Source organism: Delphinapterus leucas, chromosome 6 (assembly GCF_059928025.1).
Source record: "Delphinapterus leucas isolate spDelLeu-1000000601 "Yukka" chromosome 6, BTC_Dleu_Yukka2, whole genome shotgun sequence".
NCBI classification, from domain to species: Eukaryota; Metazoa; Chordata; class Mammalia; order Artiodactyla; family Monodontidae; genus Delphinapterus; species Delphinapterus leucas.
The window spans coordinates 113,132,904-113,156,224 of NC_143134.1; the positions used below are offsets into that span (position 1 = coordinate 113,132,904).

Consider the following 23,321-nt stretch of genomic DNA (forward strand, 5'->3'; position numbering starts at 1 on the left):
CCTGAGGCTACCCTGGGTTCATTTAATTTGGAGACGAGAGGTAGAGAAACAGAATAGCCAAGTTCAACCAGTGAGGTGAGGGGGAAAGTAAAATCGCACACTATGAAAAGTACACTAGGCTAGAAAGGAAAACACCTGATGTTCTAACTCTTTATTTCTCCTCTGGTCCTCAGTTTTCCAATTTGCAAAACAGGAAGACTGATTAATTGACCTCTAAGTTCTATGACTCAATCCAATAGGGGAAACTAGCACAGAAGGGAAATCAAGGAGTTTTCTTTACCTTGGAGCCAATATGCCTGTTAATTACAAAATTACATCTGAAGCTTTCTACTATCCATCCCTTTGGCTCTCCACTTAAAACCATAATCGAGACTTGAAAGAAAAGATTCAGTCTCTAGGTTTATTCTCTACCACTAAGTGAACCAGGAACAAGTTTAGGTTTGTATCTCCACCCCTGCCTCTCAAGGCCCGGTTACATTGTGGCTTCCCCCAGTGTTCACTCTTCTTATATTTCTACTCATGCCTGGCATTTCTCATCTTTTTTAAAATACAGTTTTCAGAACAGTGTGTGTGTGTGTGTGTGTGTGTGTGTGTGTGTGTGTGTGTGTGTGTGTGTGTGTGTGTGTGTGTGTGTGTGTGTGTGTGTGTGTGTTTTGTACACCTTTTAATATCTCCTTCCAGGTTAAACTGCTTTTTAGATGTTTGCAGAAGAATATGTGCACTAGCGTTTTTATAAGCCTCTATCAAACTGGTTGACATTGCATTGTCAGTTACTGACTTAAAGGTCTGTACCAGAACTAGGTGCCTAAAGATCCCTATATTTGTTTTAGCTTTTGACTAATGTTTAAAGTTGCTGGAGTGTAAAAGCAACAGCATATTTCTTTATAATCCCAACTATACCCAATAGGTGTCTCAAAAAACTGTTATGGCTGCCACACAAATGAGTAGCCAAACAGTCTAGCCTTTATAAACAATAGCATTCTGTACAAAGGATTCTGCCAATATAAATAAAATATTACTCTCAACAAAAAATGGGCAGAAGTAGACTTCTGTACCTAGAGAACTTGAAATTAATTCACCCAATTCATATGGAGAAACTGACATTCTGTTGAACGTTTCAAATCGTAAATAAATTCCTTATATTCATTGGGAGTAAGGCCAAGAATACTTCTGTAACATCGTAAGTTCTAAGAGTACTCAGGTAGGACTTCGCACTAAATACACTAACATCGTTTGCCTATACCCTTGTCAATATTTATAAAGAAAACACCTTCTCCACTGCCTGAGTCCTGCAAATATGCTCTCCCTAAGAAATCGCGTCTCAGAAGGAATAGTTATCGGTCTGGAGTTAACACCAGGCTAACACAGGCTGCAAGTCAAAAGCCAAGAAGAGTCCCAAAGAAATTTGATTTGTTTACTCCAAAAAAAACTAAAGACACAGTTTCCCAATTTAATACAGACTGTTAAAAGTCTAATGTGAATTATTTAACACCACTTCTCTCTGCCCTTTCCACACATATCAGATTCATTTATTGTTTTTGTAGCAACATATTTCAATACATTTACAAATATTTTATATAACTGATGGATAATCTCAAAGGATATTAGAAGTGTACTTGCAATACAGCACAACTAACAAAAAATTTTCAAATTATTTTTCTATGAACGCATATTCTAAGATTATTAACTAACATATGCTACAGAAGTAAAAAGAAAAAAGTATGGAGTTTTTGGACCTATAGAACCAGTTTGTTTGGAATCAATATTAAGGCCATGATTCTTCCTGCAGCAGGAAGAGGGGCCTATAAAACATGTCCCACCTCCTTTCATGCAGGATGCATCCTCCTATTAAGGACCATAACCCTCTATTTACTTTACCATGTTGCACCATGCAATGTTTCTGCCCACCATCACCATTTGACTGTTGGTAAAAAAGTATATTTTACTCTTTTCCACTAAGTTTGAATCCTGTTTTATCTCTGATTATAATTAACACTTGTTTCTGCAAGGTTAGCAAAATGATGACAATTGATGAAGTTCTATAATGGGCACATGGATGTGTACTGCATTATTTTACTTCGTGTTTGAAAATTCTCATAATAAAAAGTTAAAAAAACATATATTAAGGCCAAAAAAACTGGTATACCAAAGAAAAGTGAGTTTCAAATGTCTGGCAAACAAATCAAGCCTAATAAACACATCAATTGAGCTGAAAAATCACAAAATGATTCTTGGAAACAAGGTGACTGGAAAATCCAGGGTAACCATGCCTGTTTTCTCCTGGAGAGGGGTTGAGACTGAGAAAGCTGATACCGTCAAAGACAAGGGGCCAAGAGTGGAAACATGCAGCACACCCTACCCCATGGCTCTCCACTCAGGAGAAAGTCATACTCGTGGCTTCCGCACAGTAGAGAGCTGATGGCTCCGGAACCTCTGCAGAGGGGCTTTACCCCTTGTCCCCTTCAGCCGATCTTTTCCCCACAATGATTAAGATTCTTTTCATGGAATATGGCTGATTATGTCCTTAAAGGTGTCCTTTGTGAGGGACAGTCAGGAAAAAGGACTAGAGGAGGAAAGGGAAGACTGGCCACTAATCTTCATCATTTTAGGGTACGTGCTGCTAGGCAGCCACACTCCTCCTTCTGTTCTTATGTCATAGACAGTGAATTGATATTGATATTTCAAAAGCTTTCTGGGTCAGATGCTAGAGAACTTAGATCCAAATTTGTGACTCATTCTCAGCATACTTTACAGCTAAGTTATTAAACTGTATTTTTAGCCTTATTCCTAAATTCACTTTTTCCCTCATTCTTAGTTTTCTTTTTCTGCCTCATTTTAAACTCATACTATTTCAACATACTTAAAAAGTACCCCTTTTGTAAACAACATAACATACTGTTCTATAATTTTACAGCTTAGCTATTATTTTTCTGCATTGTGCTTATTACTACCTGACAAATAATTGACCCATTTGTATATCCCGCTGTCTTTCTCCCCATTCTATCCTCACTAGAATGCAAGCTCCAGGAGGGCAAGGACTTTATTTTGACCGCTGCTGTATCCTTAGCATCTAGGATAATGTTTGCATCTACATTAATAATACTTGCAAACTGGAATGACTATGAAAACAGACCAATTACATCTTATGTCATACTGTAACATAACAGAACTTTTCTTTAGTGAAAAGTGATCTTCCATCTACTTGATCTTTGACATTTTCGCATTTGTGTGCAAGAGGTCAAATGTAGTCATGGAGAGATTCCAATATTTAAGAATTTTCTATAAACCTATATGCATAATTGACTGGTTCAATCGTGGACCTTATTCTCTATGGAAATATTCTGAAATACAGAAAAGGCACCACATGCAAAAAAAAAACACATTAAATTTATTTATGACAGAAAAAATCTGCAAACAGCAAAATATCCAATGATAGGGGAATGTTTAAACAAACAATAGTACATCTATATCATGTTAACCATACAGCCATTTAAAATTATTTATGAAGATTTTAATAACATAGAAAAACACTGATGACATGTGAAATAAAAAAAAAAAAATCAGAGCATAAAACTACATATACACTGTGAGCTCAACCTAAAACAAAGAAACAGAAAAGGACTGGAAGTATATACTATATACAAATATTAATGAACTGCCTCAGAGATAAGCAACCAACAGTTTTTATTCTTTTACTTTTTTGTGTTTTGCAAATTTTATATGATCAACACATTTTATAACCAAAAAAAGAAGAGTTTTGTGATCCAGAGGTGACAAAAGACTGTATGTCACTGTCATTAAAATCTTGAAAAATTCTGTTAATTTACGATAGATAAACAAGCACCTTATTTACAACATAAAATAACAAAGCGCTGTTGAGTAAAAGAAATACTGTACCTTCACTGCTACGTGAAGTTTTGCTGTTTTCTTGGATGGTCCTGAGGCTTCATATGTTGTACCATCCACATCTACAGACATTGTGAAGACTGGGGCATGGACAGGGCCAGACTGAGATAAGAGCTTATATTGAAGCCCAGGCCTGATCTGATTTAGCCTCATTAGTGCATTCATAAGGTCTATTGCTTTGCTATCCAGAACTGTAAGAGAAAGAGGAATAAGATCAGATTAAAGCAAAACCATTTTGCTTTAATCTATGTTTCTGTAGGTTCCTAGAGACCACTATAAATTCAGATTTTAAAAAAGAATTTCAAAACGCACATATAAATTAACTTCACTTCGTAAGTAATTCTAAAACTACTGCTTAAATAATTATGGTAACATCATTGTAAAAGTAATATGCATTACCATAGCTATACATTCATTTTAGTTTGTCAGTATATTTTAAGCAAATGATGCTTGGAAACAAGAGTTATTCAATCAGTTTGTTAAAACTTCAATTCAAATCAATCACTTTTTAATTTTTATTTTCCTGAGACATAAATCCTTTCTAGTTAACATCTATAAGAATAAAGATTTTACACACTTTTCCTTAAGTTTCGTTTCATCTTCTTATTGGGATCTTTATCATCCCCTAATCCATCTTCAAATGGCCTCTTCAGAGCTGAAGACCCAGCACCTAAACAATTACAAGAGATTCATTATCAGTCAAAACAATGATTCTACTTACTCTACCAAATGTACCTAATATGTTCAGGAAGGAAAAATCTTAGTAATCACAAGGACCATAAGACCCTTTCACTGATAAATTAAATATTTATAATCTTGTAATAGCAAAAAGGTTTAAGTGAATCTTTATGAAACAATATTATCCCTTTTTATAAATATTTATTTTCCCATTTATTCACATATACACATACAAATATCTATGCATAATATTCACATCTGTATATGCATAAACAGAAAAAAGTCTGGAAAGATATGTATCAAAATGTTAAAGGTGGTTATCTGTGGCAGTAAGATTTATTTTCACTTATGTCTCTTCAAATATTTCTATAAGTTCACATTTATTATACTATTAATTTTTAAAGTCCACATGTTAAATATTATGCTTACGGAAATCTGATTATTTCTCATACTATGACATATTCTTCTGTCTGCCTGTTCAAATTTCTATTCAAGATTTTATTTACAGTTCATCTTCCCCATGAAGTTTTCTTCAGTTTCCCTCTCATCTCAACTTTTTAGAAGAGTTTCTATGGTATCAGAAATATAAAGTGTCATACGTAGTCTTGTGTCATTGCCTATTTCATATACAGAGACCTTGTGTTTCCTTAGTGTTCCATGAAGGTCAAAGATATTTTCTCCTTGTCTGTATCTTATAAACTATCTAACATAAGACTCAGAAACAACATAACGGGTATGGAACAAAAACTAACTGAACTAATATTACTCAGTTTCTTAGATAAAGCAGCTAGTTAACGCCGTCAAGACATAAGGCAGGAGCTTTGCTGTCCAAGATAAAAACAATCAGAGAAAAGCTCATCAGCCTGTCCAAGTACTACTTTAAAGAACTCTGTGTTTTCAACGTAAAAGTTGGTTGTTGGGTTTTTCCTAAAGGAAAGTTATGCTCAAAAGATTCATGCCATAAGATTTCCAGATACTTCTTAGTGAAACCTTGTAATAACACTGAGATTAACTACATATTCTCTGATCATCAAGATTTATTGTCCCTTGGGGTAAACACTGACTTCAGCATTTGCTTGAGTCAATACTTACCACTCAGGTCAATCAATCTTGATGTGCTCTCTTCAACAGAAGGCAATATCTGCTTATATCTGCTTAGTAGTGTATTTCATTTGCATTACATAAAACTGTGGGTTTGCCAGTCTCCCAGAATGCAGTCTTTAAGAGATAAAGTTAAAAAGGAACAACATCTATTCAATCACTCTCCCACTCATTAAGTTACATTAAAAGCTGCTCCCTGATTGCCTGGAATTCACCAGCTGGCTTAGACGTATGGATCTATTCTCTAAATCCTCCAGCTACGTGAATAGAGCTGCATGGATTAAGCTTCATTCTACCATCCCTGCCCTTGGACAAGGGCTGTAAAATCTGGAGCTAATCATAATAGCAATGGGGGGGAGCGGCAGGGTGGGTGGGGGGATGGGCTTGTGTTACAAAAAGCAAGTTGTTTTCAACGTCTACAGTATCTAGAAATAAGAAGTGACCATTTCAGAGGCAACAATTTTTAAAAACAATAGGTGAAGGCTTACCATATGCCTGGCACTGTTCTTAATACCTTATATGAATTAATTTATTTAAGCCTCACAAGCACCCTATGAAGCCTGTCCTTTCATCATCCTCATTACAATTTTATTCATGTATTCATCCAGCAACAAATATTAATAGTTTTTCTATGTTCAGGACAATTTTAGGTGCTGGACATCTAACAGAGAACAAAACAACGTCCCTGTTCTTAAAGAGTTTGCATCTGGTGGTGGAGACTAAGCCCAACATGTCATATGGTCCCGAGCACAATGGAGAAAAATAAGAGGCTTAAGGAGGAGGATGTGTTGCTATTTTTTTTACATGTGATGACCGTCAGAAAGGTATCACTTATAGATAAGGTAGCTTTCTGATGAAGATCTAACGAAAGTAAAAGAGTAAGCTATTCAGCTATGTGGGGAAAGAGCCCCAGGAAGAGAGAACATCAAGTACAAAGGTCTTAAGGCAGGAACATGCTAAGAAACAGCATACAGGCCTGAGTGGTTGGAGTGGCATGACGAGGACGGGACAGGACAAGATGAGCAGCAGCAGGAGCTCTCAACCTTAGCTGCCACTAAGTCACCAGAGGAGCTTCTGCAAAATACACAAGTTCCACTTCTAGTACGAGAAAGTAAGTCAACTGAAACAGATGAGAGCAACCAGAAAAGATGGACCAAATGTCTGTTCCTGGGCAACAAAGAATTATAGAGTCAAGATCCGAGAGACAAAGGAAACCCTGCTCTGGGGGCCATACTTCCCCTGGGGGTATCTTCCACATCCAGAAGAAGCCACTAAGAACTGAACAGAGCACCTCTGGCACCCCAGGTCTCAGGGGTCAAAAACTGGACTTTACGGGCCTCCAAAAGGGGAAGGCCTGGTGAATTCCCCACCCTGTGGGTTGGGCCTCTGCAATGCCACATGCTAGAAGTAAATGAAGTAGAAATAGTCTGGATCTCAGAAGGACTGAAGCCCACCTTCAAATCACCTTAATCCCTGATTGCATTAATATGATCCAGATTGCCAATTCCACTAGTCATCTCCCAGAAACAAATATAAATCCTCCCTGGGGCACTATATCATTACTCTAAGCTTTAATTCCCTCCAAAATTTTTAAATTTAAGTCTCCATCACTCAAAACAAAAACAAAACACAGGTACATGAGAAGACAAGATACTGTGATCAAAAATCACGAGAAGCAGCAGAAAACAGAAACAGATCCCAAAGAGACCCAGATGATGAAGCATTCTTTCAGAAACAAACTTTATTAAAAAGAATGATTAGGATGCTCAAAATGAAAATAAAAAATCAAGAAGAATTTGTGGCAGAAAATCTGAAACTATAAAAGAGCCAAAATTGTAGAAATTAAAAACTGACAGACCTGCAAGGGGAAACAGACGATCCACAATAGAGGGGAATTGGCATACCTCTCTCAGTAATTAAGAGAACAAGTTAAAAAAATATGTGTGTGTGTATGTGTGTGTGTGTGTGTGTACAGGTATATAAGATTTGAACAACACAATGAACAAATGCAACCTGACATGTAAAGAATATTCTGGCTCTACCAACTACAGAATATACATACTTTTCAAAGTATGAATCATTTATAAAAACTGACCATGTGCTGAGCCATAAATGAACTTTCAAGAACTACCAAAGGAAAAAAAAATCACACAAAGCATGTTCTCAGATCACAGTAGAATAAATAAGCTCAAATATAAGGAGATAACAGACTTCCCTGGTGGCGCAGTGGTTAAGAATCTGCCTGCCAATGCAGGGGACACGGGTTCGAGCCCTGGTCTGGGAAGATTCCCACATGCCATGGAGCAACGAAGCCTGTGAGCCACAACTACTGAGCCTGCGCTCTAGAGCCCACAAGCCACAACTACTGAGCCTGAGTGCCACAACTACTGAAGCCTGTGCACCTAGAGCCCTTGCTCCACAACGAGAAGCCACCACCATAATTAGTCCATGCACCGCGACAAAGAGTAGCCCCTGGTCACCACAACTAGAAAGCCCGCGTGCAGCAACAAAGACCCAACGCAGCCAAAGATTAAAAATTTATTTAAAAAATTAAAAAAATAGAGATAACTAAAAAATCCTCATTTGTCCGGAAATTAAGCAATGACATCGAAATGGCTTACATGTCAAAGAACTGATAACAGGAAAATTAAAAAATAGTTTTAACTAACTGATAATGAAAATGCTAATGTAAAAAGAGTACAAAGCACATAAATCTGGGCATAAAGGAGAACTTAGTCTTAATAGTACATATGATAACGTAAGAGGCTTAAAAAACGCCAACAATGTATTCATCTATTTCAAAACATTTAAAGAAGAACAGCAAATTAAACCTAAAGAAGGTAGTGAGGAAAAACAAAGGATAAGAGCAGAAATCAATGACATAAAATACAAGCATATACCAGGAGATGATCAACAAAGTCAAAAGTTTATTTCTTTTTAAAGACTAAAAAAACTGATAAACCTCTAGTGAGAGCGATCAGAAAAAAAGGAGGTACAAAACGTATAAGACAGGACATCAATACTGCAGACAATAAAAAGATAAAAGGATCTTATAAACTACTTTATTTTTAAATTTAGATTAAATGGACAAATTCTTAGAAAAACACAATTTACCAAAACTCTCATAAGAAGATGATAGTTCAATGCCTATTAAGGAAATCAGATCCATAATTTAAAACCTTTCCTTAAAGAAAACCTCATGCCCAAATGGCTTCACTGATAAATTCTTCCAAACATTTAAGGAAGAAATAACATCAATCTTACACACACTCTTCCAAGGAACAGAAAAAGAAGGATGGACACTTCCCAACTCATAAGACCCACATAACCTCAGAACCAAAACTCGATGAAACATTACAACAAAGGAAAACTGCTGGCCAATCTAACACACAAAAATCTACGTTTTTGTGAATTGCTCACAAAAACCTACACAAGATTGTTCACAGCACCTTTATTTGTAATAGCCCAAAACTGGAGACAAACAGAATGTCCTACAATAGGTGCATGGTTAAACCAAACTCTGACTCATTCATGCCACAGAATCCTACTTAACAGCAAAAAGAAACAAAACTATTGACACATGCCAACAACTTGGATGGGCCACAAGGGCATTATGCTGAGTTGGGGGACGAGGATCTCAAAAGATCAGATAATGATAACTTCATTGACATAAAATCCTTGAAATAACAAAATTATAGAGATGGAGAAAAGTTAGTGGTTTCCAAGGCTTGGGGATGACTGTGGGAAGAGGAATGGTGTTACTATAAAGGGGCAGCATAAACGAGATCTTTGAGGTGATGAAATAGTTCTGTGTCTTGATTGCTATGGTGGTTACACAAACCTACACATGTGATAAAATGGCATAAAACCTATACACACATTGTATAAATGTCAATTTCTTGGTTTCCATGTTCTCCTATAAGTTGCATAAGATGTAACCATTGGGAGAAACCAGGTGAAGGGTCCACAGGACCTCTCTGTACTATCTTTGCAACTTCCTATGAATCTGTAATTATAGATAAAATGTTAAGGGGAACAAAAAGAGACTGCTGCTTTGTTGAGAACAGACAAGAGGGGCAAGGAAGACCAGATAGGGAAGATGCTGCAATAACAAGGGTAAGAGATGACACCAGTTTAGGCCAGGATGGTAGCAGTGAAGAAATTAAACAGCTGAATACTGGACACACTTTGAAAGTAAAACAGCTAGGATTTGCTGATGGTTTGGATACGGGTGAAAGAAAGAGAAGATTCAAGGGTGAAGGTTTTTGGCCTGAGCACAGAGATGCATAGAGTTTCCAAAGACTGGGATGGTGATAACTATGGAAAGAACAGATGAGAAGTAGAGTAAGGACAGGACATCTTAAGTTTGAGATGTCTGTTAGACATCCGTGTGGAGACAGTGAGGAGACACTTGCATAGCTGGGGCTGAGGTCAAGGGCTGGGAGTCTAGAGTGAAGACATACATTTGGGAATCTTCACTGAATAGAAGGTACTTCAAGACGAGAGACTAGATAAGATCTCCTAAAGAGTCTAAATGGGTGTAAATAAAGAGAAATGGTCTGAGGCCTGTACCCTGGGATACTAATATTCAGAAATCAGGAAGATGAGGAAAAACAAAGACAGCTGAGGAAAGGGCAGTGGGATAGCAGACCCAAGATAAAGTAATGACCTAGAAGTCAAAAAAAAGTAGTATTTCACGCCAGAAGAAGTGTCTGACGGACTTCCCTGGTGGCGCATTGGTTAAGAATCTGCCTGCCAATGCAGGGGACACGGGTTCGTGCCCCGGTCCGGGAAGATCCCACATGCCGCGGGGCGGCTGGGCCCATGAGCCATGGCCTCTGAGCCTGTGCGTCCGGAGCCTGTGCTCCGCAATGGGAGAGGCCACAGCAGTGAGAGGCCCGCGTACCGCAAAAAGAAAAAAGAAATAAAAAGTGTCTGACAGTACCAAATGTTGTTGAGGATACAGAACAACAGGAACTTTCATACACTGCTGGTGGCAACATAAATTGCTATATATACCACTTCCTAGGTCACATACTGGTCCACAGTAACTCCTGGATCTATACTCCAGGAGGCATGAATAAGAAGGCTCCCAGCAACAATGTGGGTAGCTGCCAAAAAATAAAAAGAATCCTAATGTCCTTCAAAAGCACAATGGATAAGTTGTAGTATATTCATAATGGATACTATATAGGTATAAAAATGCACTATAGCTATATGCAATAACATGAATATATCCCAAACAATGCTGGACAGACAGACGTCAGTCACAAAAGATTAAACTCAATATGATTCCATTTCTAAAAAGTTCTAGGCAATATCCAATTAAATTGTTTAAAAAGCACACAAAGGTGGAAAAGCTTTAAAGAAAATCAAGGAAACGATTATCAAAAAATCAGGAATCGTAGTTCATGGGGCATGGAGGTGATGTACAGGATAAATAAATGGCTTCTGAGAAGGTGACAATGTTCTGTTTCTTAACTAGGATGGTGATTATATGGAATTGTTAAATAATGACTTGTTTTTAAATTTATTTATTTATTTTTGGCTGTGTTGGATCTTTGCTGCTGTGCGTGGGCTTTCTCTAGCTGTGGTGAGCAGGGGCTACTCTTTGTTGAGGTGCGCGGGCTTCTCATTGCGGTGGCTTCTCTTGTTGTGGAGCACAGGCTCTAGGCATGCAGGCTTCAGTAGTTGCGGCTTGCGGGCTGTAAAGCACAGGCTCAGCAGTTGTGGCGCACGGGCTTAGTTGTTCCGTGGCATGTGGGATCTTCCCGGACCACCTGCATTGGCAGGTGGATTCTTAACCACTGTGCCACCAGGGAAGCCCAAAATAATTACTTTTTAAATGATAAATATTTTATACTTTTATATATATGTGCCATATCTCATAACTAAATATACCATAAATAAGTGTTCATCTGTGTCCAGTGTTGCTGAAAAGCTGCCTAAGATGAGTACTGAAAGCTAACCACTGAACGCAATAACGTGAAGGTCACAGGACAGACTTAGGTAGAGTGACAAGGAAGAAAGGCTGATTAGAATAAGTTGTGTTTTTTTTTTAACTTATTAATTTATTTTTGGCTGTGTTGGGTCTTCATTGCCGTGCGCGGGCTTTCTCTAGTTGTGGTGAGTGGGGGCCACTCTCCGTTGCAGTGCGCGGGCTTCTCATTGTGGTGGCTTCTCTTGTTGCGGAGCACAGGATCTAGGAGCAAGGGCTTCAATAGTTGCGGCATGTGGGCTCAACAGTTGTGGTTCGTGGGCTCTAGGGCACAGGCTCAGTAGTTGTGGCGCACAGGCGTAGTTGCTCCACGGCATGTGGGATCTTCCTGGACCAGGGCTCAAACCCGTGTCCCCTGCACTGGCAGGCAGATTCTTAACCACTGCACCACCAGGGAAGCCCCTAGAATAAGTTTTAAAGAAAGTGTGGAAAAGGAGAAAGAAACAATAGGCCACTCTTTCTGAAGGTACTGCTTCAGAGGGGAGCAGAGAAAGGAGCAGAGAAGGGGAGGGGAGCAGAGAAACGGGAGGAAGCTGCAGAATCAAGGGGGAGTTAAGCTTTGTCTTTCAAATGGGAGGCATTATAGCAGGTTTTTATGCTGATGAGAATGATCCAGTAGAAAAGCAGAAAAGGAGGAAATGATGCTGGTGAGAAAAGAAAGAACTGCTAGAATAATGTCCATTTGTAGACAAGAGGGAATGTGATATAGTGGACAAGTAGAAAGGCTGGTCTTTATTCGGTCAAGGGAGGGAAAGCGAAGCACATGAGTACTTCCAGCAAATAAGGTCATCAGACGAGAGGGAGGCCTGGGGAGGGAAGTGTGAAACGACAGAAGATTTGCAACAGCTGTCTAGGAAAACTGGGGAACTCTAGACTTTACAGGATGATTTCCAGCCAACACAAACAGTCTACTTAAGGTTAATGTCTGAAACTTAAAGGGAAAACAGTTAAGATGACTATGTATTTTTTTCTCCAACGATGTCCAACAACCTGGTGTAGGCACACAGTTGGATTTCAACCAGAGTTGTCAGGAAGACAGGATCAACAAAGTGAAGGTATATGCTAGGGCGTGATTATTAATGACAGACCACGTGAATATAAGCAGAGAAGGGAAAGAAGTGAGTACATGAGGAAGGAGAGGGACTAAGAAAAGTTAACAGAATCAATGGTGAGGTTCGAGAATTGGGGCAGGAGGACTGCTCCTGACAGTATGATGATGAGAGGCGGTTTACAAAGTGGGATTCTTGAGAATGAATTAGGGAGAGGGCACAGGTACAGTTATTGAAGACAAGGTCTAGGATATGTCCACAGAATGGGCACCTGAGGTAAGGTAGAAGACAAGGTATTTGTGGGAGAGGAAGTCAAGGAATTAAGAAGTCAAAATTCTGAAAAAAAAAATCATCTAAATGCATATTGAAATCACCAAGAATTCTAAGAATAAAGTTTAAAAACAAATGTCAGGAGGCTAGGTGGTAAAAACATGAAAGTATGAGGAAGACTGCAGCAAGCGTCTGGAGGCAATGACCTTGGCTCCCTCATCTTATAGCTAAGGCACAGAATGTGTAGGTGACCTGCCCAAGTCATGTAGCTAGTAACTGACAGGGCTCAGATGGAAACACCAACTGTCTGGTTCTATTTTAAGCTATAAATTGACAGACCAGCAGTTCCCAAACTCTTGAGAAAGACTGTTGATGTTTAAAAATAAATAAATAAATAAAATAAAACCATAAAAAACTAAGTCACGTTAACAATAGATATACTTTTACTATCTAGAGAAAGAAAAAATACAAAACCCGAAGAACTGCTATGAATTCAGTGACTGAAATAAAATTTTTCATTATTAACCATAAGAATCTACACATATATTTGAGACATATTTATTATATATTTATGCAGTCATTCAATCCAGAGACATGGCTATGTGAATCTCTTTCAAAAATTCTTTGCTGCTGTGTGAGCACCCTCTGGAAGAAAACAGCTTTCATTCCACAACATTTCTTGAGCATTGGTTTTGTAATAGTTATGTGGTGAGGTCTGGAGGATTCCTTACCCTTGAGGAGTTTACAGTGTAAGGCAGTGATTCTCAAACTTTTCAGTCTCAGGACCACTTTACCATCTTAAAAAATTATTGAGCACCCAAAAAACTTTGTTTTGTGGGTAATATCTATCAATATTTAGCATATTAGAAGTTAAAACAAAAAAATTTTAATGCAATATACAAAAAATTTCATTAGCCATCAGAGTGACGATGCCATCACAGGTCATATACAGCTTCTAGACAACTGTACACTCATGAAGGACAGAGTGGAAAGGGTGAAAAAACAAAGCCTTAGTATTACTATGAAATAATTTTGTTCTGGTGGAATCCCTGAAAAGTCTTTAGACCCACTGGAATTCCAGTGTTTAAATAAACAGATTGGGCCATTCCACTATTTTTGTCATATAAAAATTATTAGAATAATATCATTTGTGGTAGGTGGGTTGTCCCAGGTGAAAATATGGTGTTAAACATCCCACCTTCTAGTATAAATAGAGATGAAGGAAGGAAGGAAGGGAGGGAGGGAGGGAGGGAGGGAGGGAGGGAGGAATGTTTTTTGTGGCATAATGAGAAGAGTAAGTGGATTTGCATTTGAGCATCTACTGTTTCCAGGCACTGAACTGAGCATTTTAATCTGACAACAGCCAATAACGTTGGAATAATAACAGTACATAAAGTGATGAACTAATCGCTCAAGAGCTAAAGCTAGTAAGCAGTGGTGCTATGACTGGAACCAGGTCACACTGACACTAGCACCTGTGCTCTTTCTGCTGAAACTCTAATCTGAGTTCACAGAGACTAGTACAAATGGAAGACAGTCCTGAATTTTCCAATACACTTTTCTCCCCCTCTATGTTTTTGTTTTCTCTTTCTTGGTTACATTAACACTTCCAAGTATGACAAGATCATCAAACTGATGAGTGACCGTGACAGCGTCTCCTCCTCGTTTGTGACTTTTCTCTTCGCCTCAGACCAGCGGTTCTCAAAGTGTTGTCCCTAAGTCTATGCAGTAATGGAATCTGATCAACACAGCCAAATGAGTTCGTCACTAATAAGAGTAAATGACAGCAAGCTGATGTCACTAATGGGATGGAAGAAAACCAATAAACGTTCTTATATGACTTGGGTTAAAAATTAAGTTCTCTCAGCTCTAACAAGAGACACATCCCATGGCCATCTCCATCACTGCACACATCCAACCCCAATAAAAAACTTGCACACTCACCTTCTTTATCAGTAACTGACCAGGAATATTTCTGAAAAGGCTTACTAGATGGAAGGGGGTCCATTTCCAGCACTTTATAAATCTGGCCAAAGGCTGATAGTCTGAGTGCATGCTAAAGAACAAAAGATTGTATTTATTCAAATTTCAAATGTTTCATTCATAAAGCCCTTAGAACATCTAGCTAAAAACACATTCATCAAATACTATTATTATGATGACAAAAGTCCCTAACAGCAGGCAAGAATAAAGTGTTTAAATAAATTACATGATATCCCTCTAATAGACCACAGTGATATGGCCCATCTCATACCTGTGCACTGTGGGTAATATCTTCTTTTTGTTGGATGGTCATATAGCTCAGAGCATCTGTTGGGTCCCTCTCGCAAGGATCATGAAGACCAGGACCCCCTTTGGCAAAGGCAAAAGAAAAACTCAAGTATCATTCAGAACTGAGTTTAGAATTAAATAAACTAACACAAAATAGAAAGAAAAGAATGGAGAGAAAAAGAAAAAAAAAACTAAGGAACGAGGTTAAAAATCTCCTCAATTTAAATGGAGTAAAAAGGACACTCATTTTCAGTATGTTAGCATATAAATGTCCTTATTTTACTAGAAGTCACTTGTATATCTAAGGTCGAAATTGGGTTTTAACTCTGAGAATTTAGAAATGGCATGATGAATCATCCCAAATCTTTAAAGGGATTACATATGGAAAATAAGACCAAATTTAATTTTTCTAAATTAATCACCAGATTGCAAACAGAATGAACTTCATACATTTTAACTCAACATAAACATTTTCAAATTCAAAGCTCTAGGTGAAGCAAATTCATAGCAGACACAATATCTTATTAGTACCTTTTATGTTAGTACATATGGAACATAAATTACAATTATTGAGAGAGAGTTTTATGGCACTTCTCCAACATTCAAGCATTCTAGTTGCTAAAATTCCAAGCAAAACAACTCCTACACGTCATTTCCCTGGGCAGAGGACAAACTTAGCACATAATAGAAAACTAAACTAAAATGAAATTTTTCTGATTCTTCTGCCTCCAGAGTTTGAAACCCTTACCAGGAAGTAGAATTCCAGATGCCAAACACTCCATTACTCGTCTCAAGGCCTCCCCAGCGCCCAAAGGTCTATTACAAGTACCTATAGACTTTTCACATATAAGCTCTAGTGGCTAGAAGATATTAAATTACAAATTAGTACATGCACCAAGTGTTAAAAGGATTCCAGTTAAATGTGAGCTGACATTTCTATCTACAATGGAGGCCAAAAAGGTTAAAGTCCATTTAACATTTAGGGCCCAATTAACTTTTCCCACTTGATTATCAACTTTTACCCCAGCCAGAGTGTTTAAATCAACCATTTTTGAGATAATATATTCAGAAGACATTTTGTCACCAAAACTTTATTTTTATTTACCCTGAAAGGATTACTTAAGAAACTGCAGTCATCTAATTGACTTAACAAAGTTTTAACAAGCCTTCATATAGGTTAGTAATAGCCAATAAATAATCAGTGTTCAAACCCAGCCCGCCTATATCTCCCACTTAACCTAGGAAGCACTTAAACCACAGTAAGACTTCATTTCAGACATCCTGCCCCAACTATTACAACTGGAATTAAAGAAGGACCAAATCTCCATATTTAATAAACTAAAAACTCACGATGCCAATATCAAAGTAATAATTGCTAAATTAATTTAAAATGACCCTTTTATAGCTTTATTTGTTTTATAATGTTCTTTATTGGGTCTTAATTGGTTCAAGCAAAATAATTTCCAAATTAAGTAAGTTTGGCAATATACATTATAAACTACAGTTAAGTGTACTATTCACCTGACTTCAATTACTAATATGAACTTATTTTTAAGTGTCTATACTCAAAGAGAAAGAAAAAGAGGGTAAGGGAGCCTTACACTGGTATACCAGGTAATTTTTACTTTAAACGGAAGTAGCACTGAAAGAGAAATGTGCCAGTCACGCAGGCTTTCCTGGGCAGTACATGAAGAATAATCAACCATCAGTGGAGAGTGAAGTGCAGGAAGACACTTACTTTTAACAGGTATAGAAACTTTTTGTCAGAAAAAATAGCTCAGTCTGTATAGTATGAATATGATGAAGTAGAAAAGTTATATTCATAAAAAAGAATTCATATAAAAAGATCCATAATTTTTTTCCAGAACAAAAATAGATAATGCACACCTTAGCTAACTCAGAATATAGCCATTTTACAGTAACATATAATTTCTACAGGATTTCCTCTAACTATAGCTTCAGAATTTGCTTTTAATCATATTTAAGTACTTACCCATCCTTTTAATGGTGCCCATGTGGGGACTCTGTTGCACAAATCACGCAGAATTCGGAGGACAATTACGCATGATTTTAATCCATTTGCCCTTGCCTAAAACAAACGAAATGGTTCCAATATCCCTGTTGAAATCCACCCTTAACTTTAAGGACACTGATCACGGATAGGTTCTTTAAAATGAATACTAATTAGTTAGTCATTCATAAATTGTCAAGTAAACAAAAAAATCAAATTCTTAAGAGTAGTAAAATTAAGGTTTAGAAAGGCAGGTTTTAAAGTAAAGGAAGCATATTATTAAAGTCACTTTTATAGCCTCATGGCAACCCCATTTCCAGGCAACTCTGTCTGAACTTTTAGCTTTTCTCACCCCATGTTTGGATTTTATAAGCTATCATTTGAAATTCAGAGTACTAAGCCAAAAAGGATTATGTGATAATTAAATATCACTAACTACAGGAGAAGCTATACTGGGCACTTTACCTAAATTAAAGCATTTGCTCCTACAATAACCCTAAGAGGCAGAGAGCACCCCCGTTTTATATATTACACAAAAACCATTAAGAGGCAGGTGTTCCAAATGAAACCTGCACAAGGCTACAATAACAATAAGATAATAACAAAGAGCCAACCTGAAACCATTTGGCATGTCGAAGAGACGCCAAGGCGTTCAGGCATTTCTGCCTGTCCAATAAGTCCGGAGGATCTTTCATCGCAACCTTTTCTAATGGGAAAATGGGATAAAGAGAGACAGATACAGTTTGACCAAGGGGTTCCTGTCAAATTACCAAACGATTAAAAATAAAAAGAAGAGCAGCATTTGAGTGAACTAATAAGACTCCCAGAAGATTTCAGGTTTTGGCTTTGTTGCTTTCTTTTTAAATTATGTGCACTATGATTACTTAAGTAAACAGTCAACAGAGCCATTCTGCACACAAGTCCAACAGGAGCACAAAGGCATTCGTTCAGTAAACAAATCAATGACCACTGCTACATCCAATCTGGGATCTTATTAAGCATGTATATAACACCACAGGGCACAAAATAGGTACATAGCACTTTTTCCTTTGGCAGGGGACAAAGAGTGGCAATCTGGGACCACTAGCAATAACAACTTTTCGCTATAGAAGGGATTTTAATCACTAATCAATTCTTAAGGAAAATTAGGGCTCTCTTAGGTCATCAATCTGAGATATACTAAGAATACACTGAGCATGGCAATTTTATTTTTTTACAACTGAATAAACTCATCCAACAAGATAACCATTAATAGAAACTTTACCCCACTGATGAGAACTCTGCCAGTGTTACCTTGGAGTTTTCTAATTATTTCTTTTCTAAACCAAAATTATTAAAACTACAAATATGAAAAACACTGAAATACACTTCAAGTTTTACATAGCTTTTTTTCAAAAAGCAGCAAAAAATACTATCTAAGTACAACTATTTGACTTGCCTTAGCATTTCAAAGTTGGATTAGATGGCCCAGAGCAGCAAAATTAAGAACTCAAATGTGTGATTAGTGACAAATATCCATATTCGAGAAGATGTCACAAGATACTAAATCCACGTTTAGATAGCCAAATTTATTTCCTCTAAGCCACTAGGAAGTGGGTTTTTAAACTTTTGAAGACTTGGTGCATTACTTAAATGCATACAACATACAAATGTTTCTTGGAGAACAATTCTTTGACTAATCCAATTAAGTCATATTCACCATCCTCTTTTAAGAACTCTCTTAGCAAGTCCACCAACACTCCTTCCTGGTATAATCATGACAGTCACAAACTCAGCAGTATGTCTATGTGGGCTTTCCTTATTGGCTGCAACATGTAAAGGCTGAAGTGCTACACACTTATTTTTTGACCAGGCGAGCTCTACAGCAGATACTTGCATTGTTTCACATTAATCTCTGCCAACAAATTCAAAACACAGGGTCTCATTTCATCACCCCTTTTTACTCATAAAATGGAAAGCCTCAAAAAGAACTGTTAATATGTTTTTATTTATAAACATAAGCAAACATACTATGGGTACTTATTTCATAGGTGATCTAGTTCCTGGCCTTGCTTAATTATGTCTTTTTAATGACACAAAGCATACAACTCACTCATTTTCATGTTTATACGTGAAAATGTTTAACTGTGGTCAATACAAGCATCTGTGTAAAGCTCACGTACAAGGTAGCACAAACTACTGTAAATGAACAATTAGGATCTCTTAAAAGTTAGACACGACAAAGGTTGACTGACTGCTAAATAATGTAATCCCAAGAAAAGGTATGGACCGTGCTTATTTTTTAGGACTTCAATCTTTAAGTTAAGAGTAAAGCAAACTAAGTTTTATTCTATCATTGTATCAAGTAGGAGTATTTGGAAGCGGAGGGTCAATGGAAGAAGGGAGTGAGTCAGAGGAAGTTTGGATAGGAAAAGACAAGGCAAAACAACTCTTTGAACTTTCTGATACTTTCGTCCAGTAAACAGAGCTTGTAATTAACATCTGCTCATCACCACAGAGACATTTTTATTTAATGGCAAAAATGTTTAGACAAATTCTTTCATTTCCAAAGTCAGATTACATCCATTAATTCTTATTAAAAAATAAAAATACTGACATCTGCTTGCTACAGACAGTCAACATTTGGAGGCAGCAGATTCTACTAAAAAGAGATGAAAGGGACAGGCAGTGAACAGAAGACTTCCACCGGATTCCTTTTTATATCACCATCACAATGGCCATGTTTCTTTTCTTCATGCTCTGACCGTCAAAAAGTCAAAAGATCCAAAATGTTTCAATATTCATGAGGTGGGAAACAGCAGAGGAGATGTAATCATTTATCTTATTTTATCTTCTTCAAAGTTTCTTATTTTAAAACTATATAAATTTATATGGCACTGCAGTGCTACTTATAAGCCCTGCTTGCCTATTTCTTTTATATAATTAATTACATAGTTTTTTATATTTTCATTCATTAAAAAAAATAACTTACTTAATGTGGCAATCACAGGATTATTGCTGGAAAAACACTGCTACTTCTCAAAGAAGAACCTCAAGTTTAACATTTCTGTGTGAACTTTAACATAGATGTTTCAATTTTGCGGGGAAGCAAAGCTTTTCTGATAAAAAGGCATCTTGGAGTCTTTAACTTAGAAACAATGGAACTGTGAGCCATTTCATTTTTTCCTACAGTGACCAGTAAAACAGATAGGGGATGGCAACAAAAATGACAAAAGCAAAGAAAACAGCTTTTTAAAAACTTCACTGCTCAGTAACCTGGTATCAGGGCATGAAGGTACATAAAACATTCTAAACAATGGAAGCACTGAAAAGAAGTCTATTATGCCTAACTTCATTTATTTGGTTAGAGGTTAGATCAGTGACGAGAAACACACCGTATGGCAGGAAATGCTGGTCAGTTTCCCTCCATCCCTTACATGCAAGCTAACTCTTTGCCCGTTCACAAAAACACTAGCCTGGAGATGGGGTGGGGAAAAGCCAGAACATGACTGTGTTAAATAGGATTTCTGTGCCTGGAACCTGGGCTCTTCAAAGGTAAAATAACCAAGCTGGGTTATCACAAAGGCCTCCTTAACATTTCAAAGTTGGAATGAAGCTGAGCTACTGAGGTGACAGCATTTCCAGGGTAGCCTGAAGATACCCAGGCAGTCCCTTCTCCCAATTCCTTGAGGCTTTGCGGAGAGCAGACATTATGCTTCAAGTCACTGCCCGTGCGAAATCTCAGGCCACAATAATGTGAACAGGTAAATGTAGCACTAGGGTAAAACAGAGCACTGTTCTCCTAATTTATGGCAGAAACATCACTAGATATCACTTTTCTTCAGTGCCTCAGTAGGCAGTGAGCCACTGGAAAGATAGTGGCTACAGGTTTGCACTGGATAATGTAGGTCTAGCAGCTGGGGAAGGCAGGAAAATAAAGCCTGCAGCATTGTTATAAATCCTAGTTGTGATCTCTGGACTGGTCTGCCACCTAGCAGGACTCATGCTAGCGAACTTCTGCCAGAAAGCATCAGAAGTTCACACTGGCACAAATACGGAAAAGGGACTCTTGGGCAGCTTCTCTGTGAACCCCTGAGAATCTACCTTCATACTGAGGGCTGCGGTTTATCTTAGCCTTAGCCACAAGTGCCTCTGCAGTTTCCCTATCCACTTGGTTTCAAATTGCACTGTAAATACAATAAGCAGCTGGATTTATCAGCCTCACAGCAAATACACTTCTGGTTTAAAATGACAAGCACCAAAAGAAGCTTAGACTGTGTGATGCTCAGAATAACTAAATCAGCTAAGATGCTCCTATGATCATCCTAGATAGTAACTGGACTTAAGAGTCAGAGGAAACGGGTAAAACGTGAGACTTTCCTCATTTATACAACAGGACAATTATCTACCTCATAGAACTGTTGTGAGGGTTCAAATAAATCATATATGAGAAAGTGCTTATAACACAGTATGTTATAAAATACCTTAACAAAGCTAAATCTTCAATATATATTACTTGAATTCTGAGATGTCCACTGTTAATGCTTCTTGCATACCAGACAGTTCTATTTGATCAGATAATATGCTAGCTACAAAAATTCATTTAACAGATTTTCTTTTGATTGCCTACTAAGTATTAGGTACCACTCCAGGTGCTAGGGATAAAGGACAGAGGTAGGGAAAAAGACACCTGTCTCAATGAATCATAAACTTTATAGTAAGACAGCTCATTATTAGCACTGCAGCAAATACAGTATACTGATTCCAATACTACACTTCAATGGCTATTTATGAGTTTAACTGTGTTTACGTTCACTTCTTCAGACCTATCATGTACATATTATTCTCACTGTGAACTCAAGGCACTTTGAGTAGATGAGTTTGTGCTGTGACATTTTTTAGTAAGCTGAGTAACTACTACTATTTACTAAGCAATCGCTTTGTGCTGAGTATCGTACAGGTTACATTACATAAATTCTCTCATGTAACAACTTTCTAAAGTATTCATTACCCACATTTTAAAATAAAGAAACCTGTCCAAGGTCACAGAGTAATAGTTAATGGAGTTAAGAATCAAACACTTGGCTGCCAGGCACCAAGGTCTGTGCTTTTTCTCCTGTGCCTTCTTTAGTAGGAAGCATGTAGTTATGGGGAATGATTATTCTACAGGGCCTTCAAGTAAAGGGTTAGAATATGGAAAAAAGACTGACGGCACAGGAGAACTCTTACCTGTGAAACATTAAACCACACCAAAGAGATTCACTATGTACTCTGGTCACTGAAAATCTAAACAGTGATTTGAAACGAGCAGTTAGATAGATCCACTTCTGCAGAGACAACCCTGAGGAGATAAGTGTGATGCTCTTCACCTGCCCCAGTCCTCCAGTTCTGCCTGCTCTCAGACTTTTTTTCCCTTTTTTGATTTTACCCAAATATGTGGCAAGTGAAGAGAGGGAAGAGAAAGACATAAGGTATGTATTGCGAACAGCCTGTTTGTTTTGTGGGAGGGGAGAAATTGAAATTCTATAGGTAAATGTCTCCCAAAAAGTTACAATGCCTATTTTTTTAAACTCTGAGAAAGAAAATGAATGCAGATTTTTTTAAAGCGATCTCTCTTAAACTCAGAAATTCCTGGAACCCAAATGAATCTTGTGCTTTCACCCCATGCAGCTGAAAAGAACTGCATCAAGGCAAGAGGAGCCATCTGGTGTGATAAAACAAATCCTACAGAATTGTAGAGCCCAGGTCTCAAATGCTTAGTTATACTGGATCCTCAAAGTTGCCCAGGAATACAAAAAACTGCTAGTGCAGATCAAAAACCTCTGACAGGGACTTCCCCGGTGGCGCAGTGGTTAAGAATCCGCCTGCCAATGCAGGGGACACAGGTTCGATCCCTCGTCCAGGAAAATCCCACATGCTGGGGAGCAACTAAGCCCGTGCCACAACTACTGAGCCTGCGCTCTAGAGCCCGCAAGCCACCACTACCGAATCCCGCACACCCTAGAGCTTGCACGCCGCAACTACTGAGCCTGTGTGCCGCAACTGCTGAAGCCGTGTG

At 37.8% G+C, this 23,321-nt stretch overlaps 1 protein-coding gene across 6 annotated transcripts in view; it reads right to left on the reverse strand.

The window, feature by feature from the left end:
- The window catches only part of STRBP (spermatid perinuclear RNA binding protein), a 150,839-nt gene that overhangs the window by 32,665 nt on the left and 94,853 nt on the right, over nucleotides 1-23,321 (reverse strand). For all 6 annotated transcript variants that reach the window (XR_016393644.1, XM_089913722.1, XM_089913724.1 and 3 more), the window contains exons 6-12: nucleotides 17,899-17,990; nucleotides 17,267-17,362; nucleotides 16,022-16,133; nucleotides 15,257-15,354; nucleotides 14,947-15,058; nucleotides 4,484-4,576; nucleotides 3,898-4,097 (exon numbers count right to left, since the gene is read on the reverse strand). Coding sequence is in view for 5 of the 6 variants with exons in the window: in XM_089913722.1 (XP_089769848.1) it covers nucleotides 3,898-4,097; nucleotides 4,484-4,576; nucleotides 14,947-15,058; nucleotides 15,257-15,354; nucleotides 16,022-16,133; nucleotides 17,267-17,362; nucleotides 17,899-17,990 (803 nt within the window). In the remaining variant the exon portion in view is untranslated. The remainder of the gene's footprint in view (nucleotides 1-3,897; nucleotides 4,098-4,483; nucleotides 4,577-14,946; nucleotides 15,059-15,256; nucleotides 15,355-16,021; nucleotides 16,134-17,266; nucleotides 17,363-17,898; nucleotides 17,991-23,321) is intronic.